Here is a 25,830-nt window from a genome sequence, read left to right on the forward strand (position 1 = left end):
TTTTAGCATATGTGAGCTAGTATTAAAGTGGGGGTGAGGCAAGGCAACAGGCTCAGGAGGCAAGAGCAATCTGGCAGTTGGAGGGTTGCTGGTTTGCTCCCACCCTGGGGGTGTCGAAGTGTCCCAAACACAACCCAAGTGTGTCGAAGAGCAAAACACTCATGACGAGCTGGTTGGTGCATGTGTCCAACAGCAAATGTGCTGTGAGTTCTCAGTGGCATCACGATAAAATAATACGCAGTACTAAGAAAAGCAACTAATGAAAGTGATGAACGCAGTGATAAAGATCAGCCTTTTTCAAATAGTTTTATGCATGACGAACTAAAACTATTTGACCCTAACAATGACATGTAAAAGCAACATCGCCTTATGCAATAGAGCTTATATGGGACTAGGTGATGATCAATACGAGCAGCATAAAAGTGACAAGCAATACCATTTTACCAGGTATTCTTTCTTGCAAAAGTAAAATGCCTCACCGAGGGAGTGTGTGGGCTGGAGCGTGCACGATTAAATGGCAACGGAAACTTTGCAAATGCAAGCTGCAACCTCCCCGGTACAAAAACGCACACAAGGAAGTCAGATACTGGGAATCCTTTCTGTAGCATAATTATGAAACCGTTGTTATTTCAGATATGTGTATTGCAGTCTTTAAAAAAATTATTAGCTAAATATCAAACCACAATCTGGAGGAGGCAGGGGCGGGTTCCCCTTGTAAATTCGAGGACAGTCTCAGTGTGGGGGTGGTTTGACACCGTGCCTTCATCATATCCAGTCAGTGTTGTTGGAAACTTCTAGTACTGCTGTATGAGCTTCTGCAGCCTCCTCTGGCCTGCTTCTTAATCTGATATCATGAGCATTTGGAGGCGGGAAAGCCTCACTCTACACCAGGCTGTATCTGTTTCTGGATTTCAGACCAACTTCTGCTCTTTATTATTTACATGATTTGTCATGTGTAGCCACATTCCATGATGTAAACCGCAGCTGACAAATGTTCTTGTCTTGTAGCATTTTATTGTGGTCTAATTTAGGGGTGAATCGGTCATGGTCCTTATGCCTAATGCCTGATTGAGCCAGGGTAACTGGTGGAAGCAAAATCCACCAGGACTGGAGTTTCCCATCCCTGGTCTACACCCTCCATCCCAACCCACCATTGCTGATGTACATCACCTTATTTGGAGGGAGCAGAGGCAGTGGTTTTATATGTGTGTTTTCTACTGCAACCAGGTTATTCCACACTTTTCAATCCGAAGGTGAGCTGTGCATCTCTGTATTTAGGCCGAATCTCCTGTTACTCACGTTTTACACTGTGGTTATGCGCACCAAGCCAGCTGGGGGGACATTCCTTTCTGCAGTTATGTGCTGCACTGCCACAGTCTGAGATCTGTGAGAATTCAGTACCAGACTGTAGGCATATCACTACACGGTCAAAGGGCACTTGGCAACCCCTCTTTAAAGCAGTATATTACTTACTGCTTGTGCTGGGCAACCCCGGATACACTGTCCTGGAGGGTTGTAATGGGCTGTCAACTTGTGGTAAATATTATTATTCCAGCCCTAGGAATAATATAAAAATATAATTTCATTTTGCTACTTGTGTTTTTCCTCTTCCTCTTTGAGCAGAGTGTTCTGTCAAATGGCACACCAAGTGAATGTGTGGGCCATAGCTTGCACAATTAAATAGCAACAGAAACTTTGCAGATGCAAGATACACAGACCTTAAACATCTATTACAGGGAATCCATTTTTGAAACCGCACACACACACACCCACCACCTGGAAGATGTAGGGGCGGGTCCCCCCGGTAAATTCGGGGAAAGTCTCAGTGTGGGGGTGGTTTGACACCGTGCCTTCATCATATCCAGTCAGTGTTGTTGGAAACTTCTAGTACTGCTGTAGGAGCTTCTGCAGCCTCCTCTGGCCTGCTTCTTAATCTGATATCATGAGCATTTGGAGGCGGGAAAGCCTTACTCTACACCAGGCCGTATCTGTTTCTGGATTTCAGACCAACTTCTGCTCTTTATTATTTACATGATTTGTCATGTGTAGCCACATTCCATGATATAAACCGCAGTTGACAAATGTTCTTGTCTTGTAGCATTTTATTGTGGTCTAATTTAGGGGTGAATCGGTCATGGTTCTTATGCCTAATTAGCTGATTGAGCCAGGGTAACTGGTGGCAGCAAAATCCAGCATACACACCAGCCCACCAGGACTGGAGTTTCCCATCCCTGGTCTACACCCTCCATCCCAACCTACCATTGCTGATGTACATCACCGTATTTGGAGGGAGCAGAGGCAGTGGTTTTATATGTATGTTTTCTACTGCAACCAGGTTATTCCACACTTTTCAATCCGAAGGTGAGCTGTGCGTCTCTGTATTTAGGCCGAATCTCCTGTTACTCACGTTTTACACTGTGGTTATGCGCACCAAGCCAGCTGGGGGGACATTCCTTTCTGCAGTTATGTGCTGCACTGCCACAGTCTGAGATCTGTCAGAATTCAGTACCAGACTGTAGGTACATCACTACACGGTCAAAGGGCACTTGGCAACCCCTCTTTAAAGCAGTATATTACTTACTGCTTGTGCTGGGCAACCCTGGATACACTTGTGGTAAATATTATTATCCCAGCCCTAGGAATAATGGAATAATATAATTTAATTTTGCTACTTGTGTTTTTACTCTTCCTGTGAAATGGCACACCAAGTGAATGTGTGGGCCATAGCTTGCACAATTAAATAGCAACAGAAACTTTGCAGATGCAAGATACACAGATCTTAAATATCTATTACAGGGAACCCATTTTTGAAACCGCACACACACACCCACCACCTGGAAGATGTAGGGGCGGGCCCCCCCGGTAAATTTGGGGACAGTCTCAGTGTGGGGGTGGTTTGACACCGTGCCTTCATCATATCCAGTCAGTGTTGTTGGAAACTTCTAGTACTGAGCTTCTCCAGCCTCCTCTGGCCTGCTTCTGCATCTGATATCATGAGCAGTGGAGGCAGGAAATACTAGCATCTCAACCTGCCTGTGCTGCCTTTATCCCTTACATGAGTCACATGTCAGAATCATGTGCTAGATGGTCATGTAATCATAGTTATTTTCAGTAAATGTTTTGCCTGCCACAAATTACGCAGACGTCTACACTGAATTTCAGGAAGTGAAAGCACAGATGCTGTCTTACATTTATGAACAAACATGCTTTTCCAAAGGCTATTTGATTTGATATATATTGAGATACAGACAATGCACTCTGTAAAACTACTGTAAAACAGAGTGATGATTATGTTGATATGTTCACTGCTATATAGAGTGACTATATTTTGCATAATCATTCTGGAGGGTGTCATTGAAATGGATATAAACGGCCTCTACTGTACTCTACTTTCCACTTTTTATAAAACAAAGGCGTAGTGGTTAAGGTAGATGACAAAGTCGGTGGTTCAGTGTGTGTGTGCGCGTGTGCGTGTGTGCGTGTGTGCGTGTGCATCACCACCTGGTTTGAATAACCGGATGAGTTTTATAATACTGTTCTGCCATTATAGTGCACTTGCAAATCAAACTGGACAGGAGGATGTATTGCACTTGTAACCATGACTACTTAGCAATCACTTTCAGTCTTGGTTCCCCTGAGTCTGATTGGTACACAGCAAAGAGGGAAGTAGACTGACGGGGGGAAATGCTAGGGGAAAGTACAGCACTCGTTTTCTTCCCCAAGTAGGATTGACTAATTTTGAAGGTACACGGGATGCATTTAATTCAATCTTATTGCAGTGCATTCTTTTTTTGTCACTGATATACATATATGTTTCCACTTCCCTTTGATCAGTGTGAATGTATCCAGACCCTGCTTATACAGGCTGGCCCATGCTCTCTGAATGACATTATCAACATGCTTTTGTTTTTTATCACTCCTTATGCTCCAGTTCCAGAAAGATATTAAACTGGATCACTTTATTCCTGTGGGTGATTTTAAAAGGTTAAAAGGTTGAGGTCTGCAGCTGTTTTACTTGAGATTGTATAAATGTGTAATTTGTGCTTTTGTATTGAATTTTATGTTGTTGTTGCCGCTTGCTCCTCCCTTGGCCAGGGCTCCCTTGTAAAAGAGATAACCATCTCAATGGGCCTCACCTGGTTAAATAAAGGAGAAAAAAAATATGGTCAGTTAGTCAGCTACAGTGTACTATCTCAGTATTGGCTCTCAGTAAAGCATGTTGATAAAAAGGAATTATAGATTATAAATGATTATAAATAAATATAAAGCTTTCTAAGACTGTCCTCGGGTGTACAGCTGTCAGCTCACCAAATTTGTTTCCTTCATTTGTTAGCCGTTACATTTTTAGCCTTAGATAGGTTTTTGTTTATTATCTTGTGATCTGTGAGCACATGTACTCTGCCATATTTACATAAATATGGGGATGGAATACACTCAGGTTACTCCTTAAATTGAGCATAACAGAAGGTCAGAACCTGCAGTGTGGGAATTGTTTTATGGAGTTTCCAGGCCTATTTTGCAACATTTTTGTAACCCTTGTGTTGTCTTAAGGGTCATGACCCACCACTATATTGTACAGCAGAGAAAATCCCCTAAATGATCTTTTTTCAACTTAAATTTAATGACAAAGTTTGTGATGAGTTGTTGTGACAGGTTGTTTCTTCATTTGGGGTTTAAAATTCAAGCAGCTTTATTTTAGGGGTTAGTGAAGGCGGGTCCTTTTTGACCCTTAGGACAAGGGGAGTTTACAGAATGTTAAGACTACACGAGGGTTAAAGGAGAGAAAACAGGCCCACTCCCCTTTCTTATATTTTATTTTTTTATTTGGAAGGAAGCAGCATGGATAAATTAATCGGGGCGACAACTCAGTGCCATGGGGGGATTGACACCCCCCAGTTGGGCCGATTTGAGTCGGCACCCTATGGTCTACACCGCACATCTCAACTTCACATTTTCATGTATTGTTTTGTTTGTTTGTTTATTTGTTTGTTTTTTCTTGCCCTCTTAGTACTGGCTCTCACCTGTATTGAGTGCTACTTGATTTCCACGGAAACACAGATCCACGTGCAAGGGAGGGGCTCGATTCCAGGAAAACAAACCCATTTCTCCTCAGTGCAGGAGGTAGAACTGCAAGCAGGGCAGATGCCAAGCACAGACTGGAAAGCAACAAAAGTCACTGGGAGTGTTTTTTATTTTGCCTTTCGAAAGGTCACAGAATATGCAATGAATATGCATAGCACGCAAAGGTATTTGACTACACAAAAGAAAATAAATAAATAAAAAGCCCTCAGGTGCTGGCTGTTGCTACAATGCGTAATGTGTGTTTTTTTGACTAATAAAGAAGTGAGGCTCCAACTAGACCTACCCATGTGGCATGACACCAGGAAGAAAGAACCGAGAACAATAACTTGGGGCCTGATAACCCTCTGAGCCAAAGGCTTCGCAAGGGTATGAATAAGGAAGTCAGATGCCTGTTTGAGTAACTCTTGTTTCCTGTCCTGCATGGTCTGAATAAATGCCTGCCTTACTTCCTCATATGACTAAGACAGAACACACAAGTCAGGCTTTCAATGCTATCAAAGCATTTCACACAGCTAGGAGTCTTACCCAGCGCACACGGCTTGCTCCTCTCTCCAAATAACCACAGAGAATGTAGGTAAGAATCTCTTCTGTCCTGTGTACAAACTGCATTAATCAAGCATTCATTTTGTGCAGGGGATTGATACAATTCAGGCTTCCATTCTAAGAGCGACTATATTAGCATTTGTGTGTGTGTGGGTGGGTGGGTGTGTGTGGTTCTCAGTCTGGGTCAGAGCACCCAGTGTCAGACAAGATGAAACAAAATGTGTAGGATGAGCAGAGACAATCATGTTGTGAACAATTCAGGGGAACTGACCCTTCTGTTATCGTACAACTAGCACCCCAGAGTTTCTGTTCACACAAAGGGATTTAGACTGAACGCAGTTAGGTTTGGGCAATTGTAAAATGTTAGCCTCTACATATAGCTTCAGTATCACAGCTGTGTAGTGTAGTCAATTGTTTTCAAACTACATGCACATATTTGCCATGGTTCTTTTCTGATATACAATGTGAGAAGAAATTTGTATTTTGAGTTGATGCAAAGTTGAAAAGTCAGTGTGGTGGTGGTTCTAGTTGTATTTTGTGCTTCAACTGATGCAGTTATTCTGGAAACATTTTGACAATATATTTCAACAGTCATTTTAGATGAATAGGTGAAACACAGCGTAATTAAATAACAGCCAGAGGGTGGATTGCGGTTCACATTAGCTTGTGGTGACAGAACATGTTTAAAAGATGGGGAGGAAGGTGGGAACACTGATTTAATGTGCACGCTGATAAATTGTTATTGATTAATAGAGTTGAGAAGAACAACTACAGATATGAAGCTTTCAGACCATTTTATTAGATGGGATTTTTTTTTTAAACAAGGAATTAATAATGTCACTTGGTCTTTGTCATTGCTGGAGTGTGGTAAGGCTTGAAATTGTCATGTTGTAGATAACCCATTAATTTTTGTATTTTATTATGATTATTATTTTTATTTAAGAGTGTGTGTGTGTGTGTGGTGGGGGACATCTCCAAAAGGCCCGGTAATCTTTCAGCCCTGGTGTTTTGAACCTGTGCAAATGGGGCGACATGGGACATGGGACATGGGACATGGGGCGACATGGCTCAGGCAGTAAGAGCAGTCGTCTGGCAGTCGGAGGGTTGCCGGTTCAATCCCCCACCCGGGCTGTGTTGAAGTGTCCCTGAGCAAGATAGCTAACCCCTAAATGCTCCTGACGAGCTGGTCGGTGCCTTGCATGGCAGCCAATCACTGTTGGTGTGTGAGTGGGTGAATGAGAAGCATCAATTGTACAGCGCTTTGGATAAAGGCGCTATATAAATGCCAACCATTTACCATTTCAATCCCAATATGCATGTGTAAATTCTCTTTCTGTGCTATATTCATTCCTTTTGGGTTTTATGTCCCAAGACAATAATATCAATAGCACAAATGTCAGACTTCATAATCAGGCCCTTTGTCCTTCCATACCGAGTATTGAGACAGAGTTTTTAACAGCTGTGACGTGTGTCGATGTCTGTGTGCATGTGCATACATGTGCGTTTGCGTGTGTGTGTTATTCATACATTTAAGAATCTTAAGTATTTAAAAAACTTTTTACATAATACAAGCATTTGGGCTGAGCAGATACATAAAAAATATATATATATTATACATTGTTTAGTGAATGTCCCTTGTAGTGTAGGTTTCAGCATATACTTTTTTGGAGATTAAGACCAGAGAGTCTTTTCCCCTATAGGGGATGGAATTGAATATCCAGATCTTAAGAGGATATACCAGTACACAGAGCTTTCTTTTTTTTAGAGTAATTTCATACAAATAACATCTATGGAAAAGTGTATAGATGTATCTGTTGGGGTGGGTGAGTGGTCGAAAGGTCACATACCACATGACAGTGTGTCACCTAGGAGTGAACTTAACTTCTTTTGCATTAATGGGTTTCTTGGGACTTTCCAGGTGTCTCCCTTGAAGAGACATAGTTACTACACACTGGAATGATTCGGGGCACCACAGATTCCATGGAAACACACTTTCATAAGACTTTCATAAGAGGGCAAAGCCATTAAACCCACTAATCACACTCAGAACAAATACAATGTGAATCAATGTGTGTGTGTGTGTGTGTGTGTGTGTGTGTGTGTGTGTGTGTGTGTGTGTGTGTGTGTGTGTGTGTGTGTGTGTGTGTGTGTGGTGTGTGTGTGTGTGTGTGTGCACAGGTGCATATGTGTGCGTGTGTGTGTGCGCGTATGCGTGCATGTGTGTGTGTCCGTGTGTGTGTGCGCGCGTGCGTATGTGCGCGCGTGCGTATGTGTGTGCGTGTGTGTGTTCCAGCTTCAGAGTCGTCACTGATCATATCACAGAGCAAGCGACCGCACTGAAAGCGCCTGTGACAGCTTCTTGGGCTTCCTGTGTTTACAGTGTCAGAGCATGCCTCACATCTGCGCAGCCACGCAACTTTTCCAAAACTGTGGCCGTCGCCGTGGAAACTGCGTGGATGAGATAGAAAAAGAGTGCGAAGGCGGGCTTCCCTCTGGCAGAACCCTCCGACGCTGAGTGCTGACAGACAGACAGACAGACAGACAGCATGGACAGACAGCAGAGCAACGTGGAGCGCTTTCTAAAGCTGGGATACTCCTCCCAGGACATTGTGCGGGTGCTGCAGAGCATGCCGCGGGACTCCCAGACCAACGACATACTGGAGGAGCTGATCAAGACCTGCCGCAGCATTGGGCCTCTGCACTCCTCCCGGCCGGCCAACCTCAGCCCTCAGCTGATACCCAGGGGCTGCAGTCCTGTGCAGGCACCCCAGCCTAGCCCCACCACCCAGGAGAAGGAGAAGGAGCCAGCGGGAGGCTTCAGACCCGTCGTCATCGATGGGAGCAACGTGGCCATGAGGTGAGCGATCTGGACTGGCATCCATTCAAACACAGCATCGAACACTCTTTATGAGGCCGTGGATGGCTGCAATTCACATTTACTAAGGTTCACCAGGAAACTTCCACAAGCTGATCTTTATAAGACCAAAGTTCATTTGCACAAGAATTGAAACAGGTTTTTGCTCAACAGGTCGTTCTTGAAAGGGTGTTAGTATAATGACAATAGAATGAATGGGAATTACATCACTCAGTGGTTCAGCCTCTCTTCCATTTTAAGATCAGGCAACCGCTCGGTTCCAGGAACGAAGCAGTGGCTGAATCTCAGCTCTCCAAAGGAACCCTTATTCTGATCTCTGCCGTGTATGGGGTTGCCCCCTCTCACATGAGGTGTAATGGTGTGTAGTAGCCTAACTTGCAGGTGAGCGGTAGTGAGAGTTCACATCCAGTAGTATAATGTTTGTCCATGCTGTTTTTCAGGTGCACAGTTAATATACATTCTTTGGCAACTTTTGTTTTTGTAAAAAAGCTTTATGATGTTGATCTTCTCCATTCAGAATCAGTTTCTGAAACAGGACAAACAAGATACTCTAGGGTTGGGTGAGTGAGGGTGAAAGAGCTCAATTCAGTTTTTCAACAAAAATGAACGAGAACTCCTTTAGCCTATTAAAAGCATTACCTTTTTCCGGTCAACTGAACTTCACGCACAAAATCCCATTAGCATGCGTCCCATAAATTTGTTCATTTTAAGCGTGTGAACATATTGACTAAGGGCTACACACGTGGACACCAATACAAAAGTCTCTCAACGGTTTAAAATTAATTCTTTGTTTTGCCCCTTTGTACCCGGACGGCAGCTCTTCCCACGAGACGATAGTTTAATTGCTGTGTGCCAAGCTTCGTCTGACTTCCTGTTGTGCTTTCTTGAGGGCCGGGGAAACCCCCGTTGCTCAGTTACACCAGCTTGTAGGCAAATATCTCTCATCAAATTGGTAGTGACTAGTTTTGAGAGGTGTCACGAGGACCCCAAAGTCAAGCTCCGGGAAATGAGTCTACTTGATATTCACACGCCATCAACATTTACTGTAATTGTGTTATTTTTGATGATTGATGGCAGGGATCATCAAATCCCGATGCTCGAGGGCTGAGAACTGCTGGGTTCTCACCCTTGATTTTTTCACCCTCAGACTTGATGATCCCTGATCTATGGTAATGTATTGTGGCAAACGGGTTAATTCTGGCCAGTTGACGTCATCAGTTTTCAGATTTTATAATGTTAAGCTGCAGCACAATAGACCTACATCATGTATAAGCAAGCACGCGGAACTGTTTATGTACTTTGGACTTTGATATGTGCCCATATTGTTTACTAGCCATTTGCAAAGTCACCATGCTATCATCACCAGGCACTTTCTACATGCGAGTAAAAAATAGGATTATCTGAACCAAGGGCAGATATTTGCTGACATTACTTTCAAGACCGAAATAATCTGTATTCTGATTTCTGTAGGTTTGTCAATGGGTAACTATCCATCGTAATATACACACTCCTACTTGTAACTTCCTCAGCCTATCAAGGGTCGGCCGTGTTTGAAAACATTGTAACTTTAATTTTGTTTCTTTCCTCTTGTTGCAGCCATGGTAACAAACAAGTGTTTTCCTGCCGTGGGGTGCAGCTGGCAGTAAAATGGTTTTGGGAGCGAGGTCACCGTGACATAACCGTGTTCGTGCCACTGTGGAGGAAGGAGCAGGCCCGAGCAGAAGCCCCTATCACAGGTGAGACGCACTGTGCTGCTTCAACCTGCCTGCCACAAGAGGGCACTAACAGCTAAAAAGTCCATCACAAAATCTTCAGTACTTTATACCTGACCTGTACGCGTTCCGTTTCAGACCAACACATCCTTCTCGAGTTGGAAAAGAAGAAGATACTGGTGTTCACGCCCTCGCGCTGCGTGAATGGGAAACGGGTGGTGTGCTACGATGACCGCTACATCGTCAAGCTCGCCTACGACTCCGACGGCATTATCGTGTCCAACGACAATTATCGAGACCTGCAGACTGAGAAACCGCAGTGGAAAAAGTTCATCGAGGAGCGCCTGCTTATGTACACGTTTGCCAACGACAAGTAGGTCATCTTAAATTCATGTTGGGCATTCTCTACAGGATGGGGGGAAATGCAATAATGCATGTTGTTAAAAAGTACAGTTATTCGAATAAGAAATGCTTGTCTAAATCAAGGAGAATCAAATAGTTTATAGATAGATGATGCATTGCAGGTGGCACAGAGCTTCCCTTTTGATGTACAGAGCATCATTGTTCATTCACTTTTTTTTTTGTCCAGGTTTATGCCTCCAGATGATCCGCTGGGAAGAAACGGCCCAACAATAGACAACTTCCTGAGAAAACACCCCAAAGTCACAGTAAACAAAAGACAGCACTGCCCATACGGTACGTTCCTTACACATACACCGCCCACATTCAGTACAGACCCAGAAATATAACTCAATTAATTTTGGCAGCTGAATTAAACTATGAAAACTTTCTGGAACAGAGGCATGTGCAAGGTTCAGTTCCAACTTGTGACGATTCATATTAGTTGTTTTAAGCAAAATATTTGAAAGGCCTGTTCTTTGATTGCTTTCAAAAGACATGAGGGCATTCCACATTGAGCTCACTCACATCAAAGGCTCAAATGACCAAACTCACAGATTGGCTGTCTACAGCACTGCATCCAAGCAGAAACAGCTGAACAGTATAGCATATTTTTCAGCAACAGTAGGGTCAACATGCTAATTTAACATGGCTACATGTAGGTCTCCTGTAGGCACTGAAGGCAGGGCTCCAGCCCAAGACTGCAGCATGTCGTTCACATACAAATCCCCCCTATTTCCCAACAGGGAGGATAAAGGGAACTGCAGAACCAATGTCAGGCCTGTAATTATTTCCAGGAAATGGACACAAAGGGCCAACATAACACAAAGCCATGTAACCACAGAACACCAAGTTAGAGACTAGACTTCAGTATCCATCTACAGAAGAAGCACAGGAGAAGCTTGTGCTATTTTTCAATGATCACACATCTTTGCTAACAGTTGATATTAAGTGACACAACACTGAGAACTGTTAGTCTGAAAACCTATAAACTGTGCCTGTTTGTTTCTCATAGGAAAGAAGTGCACTTACGGCGTAAAGTGCAAGTTCTACCACCCTGAGCGCAGCCAATCTCAGATGTCGGTTGCCGATGAGCTCCGTGCGAAGAATAAACTGGCTTCGGGCAGGGATCAGCTGGCTGACCCACGGCCCCGTTCCCCCGCCAACGGGAGTCCCCCCTCCACACTGGCGTGTTTCTACGAGCAGGACTGGAGCCGCAATTCATACAACAGCCCCAGCACCACAGCGCCCCCTAGCCAGGAGGCTCCACACAGGTTCTCTCCGAGCGAGCTACTGGATAGCCCAAGAGAAACCGGCAGCCCGGCTCACCTCCGAAAGTCCCCCACCTGCCCGAGCCCCGATGTGGATGAAGAGTTCTCGTCCATTGAAGCCTCCGTGTTCGGGCTGTCCATCCAGGACCCAGCGTACACCACGGGCTCCTCCTACGGCTATGGCGGTAGTTTCGCAGGCCAGAGTCGGAACCACAACAGCGGGGACTACTGGCTCTCCAGCGCTCTGAGCAGCTACACGCACAGGCCGTGTCCACGCGGTCCCGTCCCCGGCTGCTGCTGCTCCCCGTTCGTGCGGCACCAGGGCAGCCTCGAAGCCAGCCAGGACTCGGACAGCTCGGCTTCCAGCCTGGGCCTGCAGTGTCACTCACACAGCCCCTACAGAGTCGCGGTGCCCAGCAGGGAGGCGGGGCGCTGGGCGGAGGACCACCGGCAGCCAGCCCAGCCCGGCCTCCACGGCCCCAGGTGGGCCAACGGGAGCGCAGACCCGCTGAGCGAGCAGAGGAGGAGCCTCAGGATGCAGCTGGGCACCATCTTCCCCCAGCACGCCGTCGACGACGTCATGAGCCAGTACCCGCGCACCCTGGACACGGTAGAGCTGGTGCGGCTCATCCAGGCGTTCAGAACCAGCCGCAAGCGCTTCTAGACCCAAAGTCAGCATTACGCATGGCGCGCGTCCCTGGCTCCGCAGAGGGGAAACCAGAGACTGTAATGTAGCAATGAATAAGGAGCTTTCACTAAACTTAGCAGTGCAATGCACTGTTCCTTCAAAGCATCAGCAGAGAGCCAAATGTACAGGTGCAAGGTCTACATTTCAAAGCATTGTTTGAATGGTGTTGAATGTATAGGGTCTTGCCAAGGCTTGTGAAGAGCACGCAGATTCGTCAGTGCTACTCAGGTGTGAATTTAGCTCAATCTGACCAGTTAAGGTTTCTCAAAGCAGCATGTGTTGTTTTACTGTGTAGCCTCAAATGAGGAATGTTTTAAATGTATGCAAACTGCTGATCGTGAGATCACATTGAATAACTACTTAAGATACAATTTCCAAATATGACTGTTGTATCAACCATTTCGTTGGATGTAATAAAAATGTATATTGCCATCTGTGTTCATCGTCATTAATGCAGCAATTATCTTGCTTCGAAGAGCCAGTCTTTCCCCTGTATAATCTCTCAGTATGCAACATATACCCTCACTCAGCACTTTATTAGGTAGACCTCTACACCAGCTTGTTAATACAAGCATTTAATCAGCCAATCGTGTGGCAGCAACTTAAGCATACAGACATAGTCAAGAGGTTCAGCTGTTTCACATTCTGACATTTCAGACCAAATGTCAGAATGGGGAAGAAATGTGATCCAAGTGACCGTGGAAAGATTGTAGGTGCCAGACACGGTGGTTTGAATATCTCAGAAACAGCTGATCTCCTGGGATTTTCACACACAACAGTCTTTAAAGTTTGCGGATGTTGCGAAAAACAAAAAAAACATCCAGTGAGTAGCAGTACTGCGGGCAAAAAGGCGTTGTTAACAAAGATCAGAGGAGAAGGGCCAGACTGGTCAAAGCTGACAGAAAGGTGACGGTAACGCAAATAACCACACATTACATCAGTGGTATGCAGAAGAGCACACAACACATGAAACCTCTGAAGTGGATATGCTACAGAAGCAAAAGACCAATAAGTCTAATAAATACCTAATAAAGTGCTCACGGAGTGTATAATGCACCACATCCTCTCATGAAGATAAAACACTTGAAATGTAGCAAGCTTTGAAAGTTCTAACATGACATTTGTAGTGATTGTCTGCCCTCTGCTGGTTGGTGGGGGAAAATCGTTTTACACAATTAAACATGATTTCTCACTGAGAGCCTTTATAATATGAACAAGGGAGGCAAAAAATGTGTATTAAAAACATTTCAGAATAGATTTTTTTATTTTTACAAATAACTTATCTGTTACAAAGACAGTTTCCCCCAACTAAAATCAAAAAAACAACTTTAGATATCCAAATTAGTTTTTAATTAATAAAAGGTATGAACCGACTCGATCTTCACACAGAGCTGCAGAGGAAGCTGAGAGCTGGGTTTCTTTTTTAACGTGAAAAATGAACGAGGAGGTCGTAAGTGCTTCAGAGACAACTGAGATTAAGAACTTTTTTTCCCCCCCAAATTAATATTCATGATCTTATGCAATTGATTTCCTTTTTTCAAAAAACACATTTCGACTGGCAACTGCATAGATTTATAGAAATGATAATACTATTGAAAACAAAAATGTGCTGCGGCATATCAAAACGCGTGACAAACTTCACAAATCTCTGAAAAATACTATTCCAAAATACAGGTAAAAAAAAAAAGAAAGAAAAAAAAAAAAGGTAAACGTTGAAACCGTCCTCATCAAACCCTTTAAAGAAAAATTCGGGACAAATTCGGGACTGAGTGGGTAAAAAACATGTTATTGCCCTCTGTCTTCTATTCTCACTGAAAAACACAATATTTTTTGACATCAACAAAGAAACAAGGCTCTTACAGAAATATCTCGTGATCAAAAAGAGTAATTGTATTGTTGATTTCCTTTGGCAAATTACGATTTCATGAATCCTGAATAGCAACCCCAAGTCGGTCTTGCGACCACACCTCTTGCATCTTAATGCAAGTTATCGCATCGTAAAAAACGCACGTTTCTCGCCATGGAAGTTTAAAAATCCCCAAACGTTACACCTACATTCCAGTTGTCAGATAAGATGGCAGTTTGTCATTCGTTCTTATATGGGCTTTTGCCAGTCCCAGAGATCTCTGGCGTTTCAGAGAAAACTCGCGTTTCTCTTTGACGTGGCCGCATCTGCAGATCATACGAGGGAGAAACAGCATTTACAGAAGCCATGAACAGACGGAGCAGGAAGAAGGTTCGTGTGTGCATAGATTCATATTATTGCTCTTCCTTTACGTAAGGCTTCACACTTGTCACAGACACCGAGTAAAAAGCTTAAAAGGGACACCGTGCTTACAAGGAAAAAAAAAAGGTTTATCAAGTCTACTAAGCTATAGTCACAGGAAATACAAGTGATTCATAGTGTGAGGAAGTAGGCACTTAAAGCACATTCTAGAACTATGTACAGTAAGAAGCTCGAGGGTATTTTTTTCCACTGTGTCCTGTACATAACATGCATGCAGTTTAATTCTCTTTTTTTTACTTTTTATTTTTACTTTGGATTGGAGGGGGAGAGGAGAAAGGGAGACGACAGAAGGCACGTTTTCGGTGGCAGTAACACTGCTTAATTACCCCGGTCATCCTCTGGAAACATCAACCAACTAGTCTTAGAGTAGTCTTGATCTTCTGTTTAGATGCGTTCGCGACAGCTGTTTGGCCTTCTCGTCCGTCTCCACCCCTGGCTCGGTTGGAGAACAGACGGAGAGGCACAGCAACACCTCGGAGGTGTGTGTGTGTGTGTGTGTGTGTGTGTGTGTGTCTGTCTGTCCGATTGTGTGTGGGTGTGTGTGTTCGCCACCACACCGAAAGGTTAACACTCATTAATACTGCACTGGGAAAATTGCGAGGCCCCTCAAAACAAAGTCACCCAGGAAGCAGGAAGGGGATCCCCCACGCATGTGCTCGTCTCCAAGGTGAGGTATGAACAGCTCTGCTGGCTTCTTAAGTAATACAACCTGTAAACACTATCCAGTCAGGCCTTCAATGGACAGCAATTTACCCCCAAAAAAGTATACAATAAAATCTTGGAAGAAAAAAAAAAAAAAAAAAACAACAACAAAAAAAAAAAAAAACAACAAAGACGACAAAATTAAAAACCCTGTCCATATCTTCTTATGGCTGGAAAAGAAAATCCCTTTTCCCGACGGATGCGGATTGGATAGCGGTAGAAAAGAAGGGGTCTTTGGGTGCCGTTTGGCTCAGAAGTGGCGTGGGAACTCGCACTGTTCACAGCGGTTGAGGGCGGGGTGGTTGAGGAAGGTGCAGGCTGTGCAGCTCCACTGCGTCCCCTCGTCCTCCTCTGCTGCCTCCCCTACAGTCTTTGGGTTCTTAGAACTGGACTCTGGCAGGAGAGGAGGAACGCAGCAGCAGTTACTCACACGCGCATACGCACGGACAATCAAACACACGTGCACACATGCACGCATGTACAATCAAACACGCACGCACGCACGTACAATCAAACACGCACACATGCATGCACGTACAATCAAACGCGCGCACGCACGCATGCACGTACAATCAAACGCACGCACGCACGTACAATCAAACGCACGCACGCACGTACAATCAAACACGCACGCACGCACGTACAATCAAACACGCACGCACGCACGTACAATCAAACACGCACGCACGCACGTACAATCAAACACGCACGCACGCACGTACAATCAAACACGCACGCACGCACGTACAATCAAACACGCACGCACGCACGTACAATCAAGCACGCACGCACGTACAATCAAACACGCACGCATGCACATACAATCAAAAGCACGCACATACAATCAAACACACGCGCGCACGTACAATCAAACACACACGCATGCACGTACAATCAAACACGCACGCACGCACGCACGTACAATCACGCACGCACGCACGCACGTACAATCAAACACGCACGCACGTACAATCAAACACACACACGCACGTACAATCAAACACACGCACGCATGCACAATCAAACACACGCACATACAATCATACACACATACACAAACACACACATGCAGACACACACACACACCAGCGTGCACACTCATACAAAATCTCTTCCACACACACACACACACACACACACGAAAGAGACATTCACCCCACACATACTTTTAATGGTGAGAATGTTTTTCTTAAACGGGAAACCACTGTTTGCAACCTAGTTCCCAGCAATGACTCCTCGTAAAGTTATGTTTGTTTCACTGGAAACATGAGTGTATACACAACTACTATGGTATTCCAACATTTTTGCTGTTTTAATATTATATTGAGCTTTGAATTGATTTATGACTAATGCATATTCTCGGTCCAACAATTTAAGGATTTTATTGCAAATTCATACTGTGAAACATTCCCCTGAATATTGAGCAACACATAAAACTCAAAGTTTTAAAGTATTTAAAATGACTTCCGGTCATACATCATACAAGCTGAATTTCAGTGCTGAAAAAGAAAATGTGTCATAAACAAACGATGAGATGAAAGGCAGTATGCCACATGCTGCTGATGATTGTTATTGCACTCAAAAACATATTTGATAATCATGAAACCCAGGTACCCGTTTATGAAACCAAAAAATCAGGCCTAAGATTTATCCACTGAGATATCACTTGGGTGTAGCTTTTGGGACCAAAGTAAGCATAACTGAAATTTACAGCCAAATGGTACATGTGAAGTTTTTAAACGGCAAATTATTCTCCATTAGGCCGTAAAGATCAAGGAAGATCAGATCCCTTTATACAACAAGCAAGGAAGGGCAGTTTTTCAAAAACTGGAAAATCAAAAGATACAGAAAAGTGTGCAGATGCAGAACAGAGCACACCGGTTCGAGGACAGATCTACCGTCCCAGAGCATCTTTAACAGGTGACATTACTTCCCCCTCCCTCTCCTGTCTACCGGCCCCATTTAACCATTTAACGGCAGGAACAGAGAGGGAGAGAGAGAGGGCAGCACAGCAAGGCGCTTAACCCCACATTGCTCCAGGGGTGATGGTCCCCTGCTTAGTCTAATCAACTCTAAGTTGTCAAATAAAAAACTATAATGGACAGTAATGTAATGCCTTGTAGCTGCAAAGCAGGTTGACAAATTGTTTGGGTTCAGACGCAGGACCAGACGGAGGAAACAGGCCAGACTCACAGGAAGCACAGACTAATAAATCATAAAAGATGAAAAGCTCGGAGCGATGGCACCTATCAGAAATGGCTGTATGCAAGTGCCCTCTGTGTACTTACACACAGTTTTTGTGCGTGGGCAAATACTAACTGCTTAAATAAACACCGGGCTAGCACGTCCACGTCAAACAATTGCTCAACGTGCAGAAAGTGGGAACCGAAATGCAAGGGACAGGAAGTTGGCCTGGGAAGGGTGGGTCAGCATGTCTCAGCGTTAACGCGCAACCCTCAAGACTTACCGACGTTTATAGTACCTTTAGGTTTCGGTGGGACAGGACCGAGGAATCCAATGTTGTCATAGAAATTATGAATTGCACTGGGGTTAAAGTGTGGTCCTGGAAAAAAAAAGAGAGAAGGTTAATAAAGGTTTCATACAAATCACCAACGGCATTAGCAGTGAAAACTGTTTTGTCGTTGCATACATGCACGCAGATTCATCGATGGAAAATTATTCAGGCTATTAAAGTGAAATAAAGTTAAAGAAATAGGACTAAACAGAAAGAACCTAAATGTATTTTGCCATAATACGAACAGAACTACGTTTCCCAAATAATTCAGGCTATTAAAGTGAAATAAAGTTAAAGAAATAGGACTAAACAGAAAGAACCTAAATGTATTTTCCCATAATATGAACAGAACTACGTATCCCATGTGTACTACAGACTACAGAATCCAGAGCTCCATTCGCCCAGCAAGGTTCTCTTCAGAGCCAGTGTGTTATTACACCACTGCCTGAGTGACACAGGGTCGGTTGTGTGCAATCGCACGAGTGGAGAGGTGCCAGGGGACCCATAAATCCCTTTGCTACCGACCAGGAACAGGATGCAATTCAGGAAACAACTGCTCGTTAACGGCACAATGGCAGCACCTTTTCAGCGTGAGCGGACCACAGGTCTGGCAGCACAGAGAGGACTCAACAGTTTTCTGCGCTAATCCACAGCTTTTAAAAACACTTCAGAGAAACACTGCCATGTTGGGCGCCTAATAACACGCTGTTAGAAAATGGTGGGGTGGACTGGACCGCTGCCTAGACACAACAAGAACGTCAAAATAAATAACAATTCTTTTGTGTACGGGTCATGGGGGCGTAAGACCTGTGTAATGTGTCGGCGGATCTTATAACGGCTCGAGTGACTGTTGCTCGTTAGACTCCAAAAACAATCAATGTTTAGTTTTTCAATTGCTTCAATAAACATACTGGACACGTGTGCACTGAGGCACTACAGCCTATGCCTCCGACACTCTTCAGCAACCGGGGCAGGCCTCGGCAAAACCGGTAACACCAAGACACGGTGTGAGAGGGCAGGGCTTGTGAAAGGACAGGGCTTGCATACCTCTTGTCTGAAGGAGATCGATTTCTTTGGTTAGGCAATCGATGTCGATCTGCAGAATCCGGTTCTTACATCTCAACTGCTGCATTTCCTCAATCTGCGAAAGGAGAAATGAAACCAGGCCTCAGTTTGCACCCGGGAGGGAGAAAAAGTTCTGCAGAAGCGCGTGGAGGCGGTTAAACGCCAGCGTCGGGCCTGTCCGCACTACGCCGCACATTTCAGGCGGCCAGGAAAGGTTCCAGGCCCGATTAGCCAACTCTCCCCTGGAAGCGCCGTTTCGCGCCTTCAGTTCTCACTAGCGTACGGCTACGTCAGCAAACGATGACAACCCCAGCAGGAGCACATCACGGTCTCGCCGAGCGTCCACTTTTCACCTTGCTTTGCGGGGAAAGCGGCAGCGAAAAACAGCTGACATAACAAAAACCCCAGGCACCGCACTGTTTCCGTCCGAGAGGCTTCCACTGACTCACAGCTGCGAGTTTAACATAAACAAGACTTTCGCTTGAAAAAAATGTAAGGGGAGACTTCTGCTATTTCACAAAACTGCACTCGCAAAGAACTTTCCCTTTGGAAAATAAAACGTGCAACACATCTTAGAGCAGTTCTGCAAGGACATTTTAATGGGAACCTTTTTGAACATTTATGTCTACATCGTATAAAAAACAAATACCATTTTTTATGAAACATTTTATTTAAGTAGAGGCTATACAGTTGTTTTAATAGCCAATCATAACTGTAGATACAGGCTTGTTCTGCCTGAAACGGGTGTAGCCAAGTGCTTCTAATCATCTCTGCACTATACTGAACAGGGCAGTCATTACACAGGAGCGCTCCACTAATGACATCACAGGTGACTATTGTTGTATTATCAGGTGATATTGTGCCAGTTACAGCACCCTCCTAAGTGTAATTGTGCTGTGTCCCAGATGGGATCCCGGCCAGTTGGCACTGGTATTATCCAAATTTGAACAAATAACAGGCACAGCACCATACAAATAACAGTCACCTCAGCTGGGTGTGTCGCCTGGCAGTTCCTTGCCTGCCTTTCCAATGTAAGGACCTCTACTGATGACGCCAGAAAAATATAAACTCAATCCATTATACCAGGGCTGCCCCACCATGTTTCTGGACCTGTAATTTTTCATTTAAACCCTAGTTTTACACTCTTGATTCTGCCAACGTGATCTCTAGCTGTTGAATGAGGTGCGCTTTGTTCGGATTGGAGTGAAAACGTACAGGAATCTCCAGGAATACGAACCAAAAGTAAAAGCATGATCCTCAGCATATTGGAACAGCCCACAGAAATGGTCCACACACACTTCTCTCCAAGGGCCCAGGCTGAGGGGCCCAGGTGAACCGTTTTCTCAGCAGTGAAAAGCGCAGCAGCGCCCCGGGAACTTACAGAGGGGATGGTGGAGACAGAGTTGGATCTCTGTAGCCGTCGCCGGGTGAGGTCGTTCTCCATCTCGTTGACCTCTTCTTTTAGCTTCTCCAGTTTCTTCTTCTTCAGCTCCAGCTCACGCCAGAGCCTCTCCATGCGGGCCTTCTGGTGTATCAACAGGGCTGCAACGGACCAGCACACAGTCACAGGCTGGAGGACCTTGACCACAAACACCCAACACCCAGGCCTTAACCAGGCCCTCTCAGGTCCTTAACAAACTCAACTCAAATCTGCTTCCCACATCTCATGTTCCCACATCTTTAAAAAAACTTCACAAACCCACTTTTCAATAACTTTATGCCTCTGGCTTATATCCTTCCAGAGACTTTCGCACACAGCTTTCAGATTCTGAATCAATCATGTGCATTGAGGGTGTGTTAAATTTGTCTGGTTTCTCACCGGTTAAAAGTCAGCTGTTAGCTGCCATTTTGTTATACAGTGTTGTTACTGTACCAAGCTACAGCTCCCAACAATCAAATATGCCTCAGTGTCATATAAATGCTCTCCCGCTTATATGGTTGAATAGTGGAGCAAAAACCTGACCACAGAGAAACTTCAGCAAGTCATGCTGGGTCACGTTAAAACCCTGTGCAACCAATGCCAAAATTCAAACTGCAGTATGGTACATAAGTGTGACATAAAAATGTTATTGTGCCATTCTTATTACAATAAATGCTGTAGTGAAATAATATACTGCAGCCTCATAGAAAATAACCGACTGCATATCAGCCACAGTTCTATCATTTTATTGCCCCAAATAAAATAAAAAAAGCTTTTTAAAGTAATGCATACATTTTGGGGAAAGTGGTAGTGTGGGCTGGAGGTGTGTCTGACTGTAAATGTAACCTTTCATCGACTGTGTGCTGAACAGACGATGGCCCACTCAGAATGCAGTTTCCAGAGAATTAAATGACTAATCCACCTATCAGGAAGAGGGCTAAAATCTGAACGGCTCCAATTTTCTTGGCTTTCCTGTTGGCAGTAGTGCTGGGATTATGATTTAAAATGGTGGAGCCAAACATGGACGGCAGTAAGTGTGCAAATGCCCCGTTAATCTCCGAACAGGCCGCTCACACTCACAGCTGCGTCCCTTTCCTCCTTAACGTTTGAACTACATTTCTGTGCTTCGGGTTGTGATTCACCAACCTCAAACTAACTTCCCTTTGTTCTGCTTCTTAGAAATGTCTGATACCGCTCGTCCCTTTCTCTGGACACTGCAGCTCAACCTCTGCCCCTTCCACATGACCTTTGACCTCTTCCACTACTTTGTTTTGTCTCTGCATAAGAAAACAGGCCAGGCACCTTGAGAGAATCTTAATTGCAGTAAACACTAGCTAATGCAACAGTACACAGTTCATTTGACTTTTTCAAAACCAAACCAAAACAAAACAGAAACATTTTCCCAGTTTATATAATGCATTGTATCATAATATCGGGCTGGTATTTCCCCCCTTTCTTCCCTTCTGTTACTCTGTAAAGTGTCTTTGTGACAGTCCTCTGTGAAAAGCACAATACAAACTAAAATTGAATTGAATTACATACGGTATAGGCTACTGTAATACAGGCAATTGGAACTGAAAGGTCACAGCTGCTGTCATTATTAATGTATTGACTACAGAAAAACTCAAGGAGATCACTTAAAGCAGCTCATTTCACCCCATTTTGCTCACAGGGCTGTTGACCAGACTAAAGCAGCTGTGTCATCCAGGAAGTGCACGTACCCGTCATTACTGTGTGCTTATCTTTCTGAGGAAGCATCTTGTTTCAGGCTTGTGTAAGATTTTCTTCTCTTTTGAGCGTAGTTTCATGGTCAGTTTTATGTTGTTGCCAGTAACGGAGTGCAGTCTTTAACCTTATTATTATTATGATTTCACAAATTTTCTGCATTGTAAATACCATTTACTTCACCTGTCCTAATGACAATAAACAATCATCTTTAACTTTTGGTTGACGCCATTGGTTTACCATCACTGCAAGCTCTCTCCACTACAAGCATAAACAGAGTTACAGATGCGGCAAAGCTGAGATATACATGGTGGAGAAGAAAGACCACAGAACAAGAGTTTCAATTTCCAAAAAGAGCAGCTGGGCCATCTGCAGAACTTGTAAGCGAAAATGTAGATGGTTAGATAGCCAACAAAACACTGTACACAAAATCTAATTGTGTGAAACATAATAGGTAATCAACATTACAGAAAAAAAAAGGTGTCAGACTTCTACCCGCTGAAGTTACAAGCCGGATGTTGGCCCCGCATTAGTATCGCCGCGTAGCGTAAACAAGCAGACGTTCAGCGAAAACCGCGGCCAAATCCTGTTTGTGTCACGTGGTGTAAAACGCACGGCCTACGCCGCACATCTGCAGTGAAACGAGAGCGATGACTTTGCCTCGTAAACTTTTTAAAAGTTTTTTCCAGGACACTCAAATGAAGTGACAGCAGAAAGAGTGAGGACTTAGGGGGAAGAGTCATGCGGTAGTCACCAAAGCTCAGGGGTGGGGGGGTGGTAGGAGGGGGAACTTATCCAGATGCACACTATCCGGTCAAAACTCCAAAAAAGGAAGGGCTCTGCTTATTCACCTTTGACTCAGACTACTGTCAGTGGAGCGTTGTGTCAGGCTCCCTGTCAGCACAACTTCTCCTAAATTAATACAAATGGAGTCCAACGTTTACCGACGGACTTACACCCTTAACCGTTTGCATTTCGCTGGACCTTTTTCCCCCCGCATCTTTTGTGGCTTAGCCAGGACACCGTATTAAGAGTAAGGAGAGTGTAATGAGAATACAAGTATATACAATTTGGCTAGAGATGCATTAGTGTCAGCGTTATGGAAATCGAGTTAAAAACAGGCGTAAACACAACTCCCGGGTACAGTTTCCTTCTTGGCAAGACGCAGTGGAAAAATCATTTACTACCGGTGGATAAAAATGTATACCATCCCTCATTCTCACGTAATGAGGTAGAGGCCGCAGTCTCAAGGGATCTTATGGTTTTCAGGAAAAAGTAGCCTTACATTTGAAGTGGTGTCTGGAGAGACGCGATAGGCTTTTCTTTCACATGTATTTCAGCATAACAGATAATACTACAACTTTATATGTTAAGACAATTGTTTCCCCATGTGTGTATACAGCAGTATTCAAGGTATGTTAATAATGTTTTATATGTTGACTGATATATACATCAGATCACACCCCCACACTAAGACAACCTCCATGTTGATTTTTAGTTATTTTTTGATGCATTACAGTCTTACTTTGTCTCCATTAGCTTCTCCAGGTTGTTTCTTTTTCACTTATCCCCACAATAACAACCCCAAACCCAGTTACTCTGATGAACCTGCAACACCCCAAACCCAGTTACTCTGATGAGCCTGACATGTTAACCCTGATTATGTGAGGTGGTTAGGGCAGAGGGCGTAGCGTCGCTGGCGTACGCGGGCAGCGCTCACCTTGCGTGTAGGCGGCGTCGTCGGAGCCCATGCTGGGCCGGCGCGGCTCGCTGGGCCTCTCCCGGTGCGCCGACAGCGGGTCCGACAGGTGACGCGGGTCGGGCTCGGCGAAGTGGTCCGAGGGCAGGCTGAGGAGGTTGGTGGGCTCGAAGGTGGGGGACACCACTCCGGGGGACACGGCGGGGGGCTTGTTGGGGGACACGGTGATTTTGAAAGTGTACTTGGTGTTGGGCTGGGTGACCACCACGCGGGGGGAGGTGACCGAGCCGGGCCCGCCCACGGAGGACCGGGACTTGGGCGGGTGGTGGTGGATGTAGGCGGGGCCCATGCTCACCTGGCCCGACATGTTCCGGGGCCCGGCGGGGCCCTGCAGGGGCGGGTTGGCCGAGATGTAGACGGTGGGCGGGTTCCGTCCGCCGCCCTCGTCCCCCGCGGCGTTGGCCGAGATGTAGAACTTGGGCTGCGAGCGCGAGCCGCAGGGGGCCACGGCGGCCTCGTCAGACGCGGTAGCAGCGGTGGGCGGGCTGGTGGAAATGTAAACGCCGGGGCCGCCGATCGACAGGGGGTTGCTGGGGGCCGAGCTGACGGAGGAGGAGGAGGAGGAGGAAGGGGGGCAGGAGGAAGCAGCGGACGAAGAGGAACGGGCCCCGCCGCCCGAGCGCAGGAGCCCGGCAACCGAGTTGCTCCGCTGGGGCGATTCAAGTTTGATCTCGATCTGGTTCTTGCGCGGCCCGGTGGAGATGTTCTGGATGTTGTACTGGCCGGAGGCGGAGGACGCGCCGGCGGCCGGGGAAGGGCCTCCGGACAGGGCCTGCAGGATGGAGGGCGGCTGCGGGTTGGTGGGCGAGCTGATGGGCATGTAGACGTGCGAGGTCTGGTGGCCCTGCGACTGGTGAGGCGAGGTATGCGAGGGGCCGTACTGGGACGGGAGAGCCCAGGAGCCGGGCGGGGCGGCGGGGTGGGAGATCTGGTACACCTGCTGGGGCTGGGATGTGGGGCTGTACTGGGACCAGCCCGCCTGCTGCTGCAGCTGCTGCTGCTGGGACTGGCGGGTGGAGCCAGCCTGGGTGACGTAGGGCCGGATGTAGATGGAGTTACCCTGCGGACTGTTCAGGCCGGCCTGGGGCCCGCCGTGTATGTGCAAAGAGGTGGGCGTGTTGCGGCCCGTCTGGATGTTGGGCGCTAGGGTGACGGTGATGGGGTTGAAGCGGGGCGTCTTGACGCCCGGCTGGTAGAGTCCCAGGTGCTGGGGCGGCTGCGGCTTGCGTGCGGCCCCGGAGGGGTCCGAGGGGCCGAAGACGCCCAGGCCGGGGGGCACCTGAGCGGGGGCCGACTGGGGCTCCTGCTGGAAGGCCTGGCTGTTGGGGGGCCCCGTCTGCAGGGGCCCGTCGCTCAGGCTGTGGGACAGAGTCCTGCTGCCGTTCATCCTCAGGCCGTCACGCGGGCCCGGCCCATGCACATTCTGAGACTGCAGGCCCAGGGTCAGCTGGGTCATGTGATTGCGGAGTCTGGCCAGGCCCGGGTCGTCCGAGAAGCTGAGGTTTCCTTCGCCGTACAGGTACCCCGTGCTCAGCTGGGACAGATACTCGCAGCAGGCATCCAAGTTGTTGTTGTTCTGAGGGAGGAAGTAAGAGAACTGTACAGGAAACGAGCACGGATATCCCCATGTTCAAATTACAGAGCTAGATAATGAAGCTGGGCATCAGTGTTGTTGATAGGGGCCTTCAAACATCGCAACTGACAAAGACGGAGATCTCGATTCAGCACATCCCAGAATCTGGATATATCGTTGCACTTTTCACCCAGCACGCACCAATATTGTTCAA

General features: G+C 45.9%; 2 protein-coding genes across 5 annotated transcripts in view; one reads left to right on the top strand and one right to left on the bottom strand.

Annotated features, from left to right (window-relative positions):
- The first annotated feature begins 5,525 nt into the window (after positions 1 to 5,525).
- On the top strand, positions 5,526 to 13,002 carry LOC133127894 (ribonuclease ZC3H12A-like). 2 transcript variants are annotated; one of them, XM_061241009.1, is made up of 6 exons: positions 5,526 to 5,652; positions 8,006 to 8,482; positions 10,097 to 10,236; positions 10,351 to 10,585; positions 10,802 to 10,908; positions 11,627 to 13,002. In XM_061241009.1, exons 2-6 carry the CDS (start codon positions 8,172 to 8,174, stop codon positions 12,544 to 12,546), a joined length of 1,713 nt encoding a protein of 570 aa, XP_061096993.1. In that variant the 5' UTR covers positions 5,526 to 5,652; positions 8,006 to 8,171; the 3' UTR covers positions 12,547 to 13,002. The 2 variants fall into 2 exon arrangements, with proteins under 2 accessions (XP_061096993.1, XP_061096992.1); XM_061241008.1 differs by having other exon boundaries at positions 5,528 to 5,656.
- An 813-nt stretch (positions 13,003 to 13,815) lies between these two features.
- tab2 (TGF-beta activated kinase 1 (MAP3K7) binding protein 2) overlaps positions 13,816 to 25,830 on the bottom strand; it is a 38,575-nt gene continuing 26,560 nt past the window's right edge. For 2 of the 3 annotated variants that reach the window (XM_061243324.1, XM_061243323.1), the window contains exons 3-7: positions 24,005 to 25,619; positions 20,521 to 20,681; positions 19,122 to 19,215; positions 18,027 to 18,122; positions 13,816 to 15,952 (exon numbers count right to left, since the gene is read on the bottom strand). In XM_061243324.1, the coding sequence (XP_061099308.1) occupies positions 15,810 to 15,952; positions 18,027 to 18,122; positions 19,122 to 19,215; positions 20,521 to 20,681; positions 24,005 to 25,619 (2,109 nt within the window). In that variant the 3' untranslated portion in view covers positions 13,816 to 15,809. The remainder of the gene's footprint in view (positions 15,953 to 18,026; positions 18,123 to 19,121; positions 19,216 to 20,520; positions 20,682 to 24,004; positions 25,620 to 25,830) is intronic. The other variant, XM_061243325.1, reaches the window with a different exon arrangement.

This window comes from Conger conger, chromosome 5 (genome assembly GCF_963514075.1).
Source record: "Conger conger chromosome 5, fConCon1.1, whole genome shotgun sequence".
Taxonomy (NCBI): Eukaryota; Metazoa; Chordata; class Actinopteri; order Anguilliformes; family Congridae; genus Conger; species Conger conger.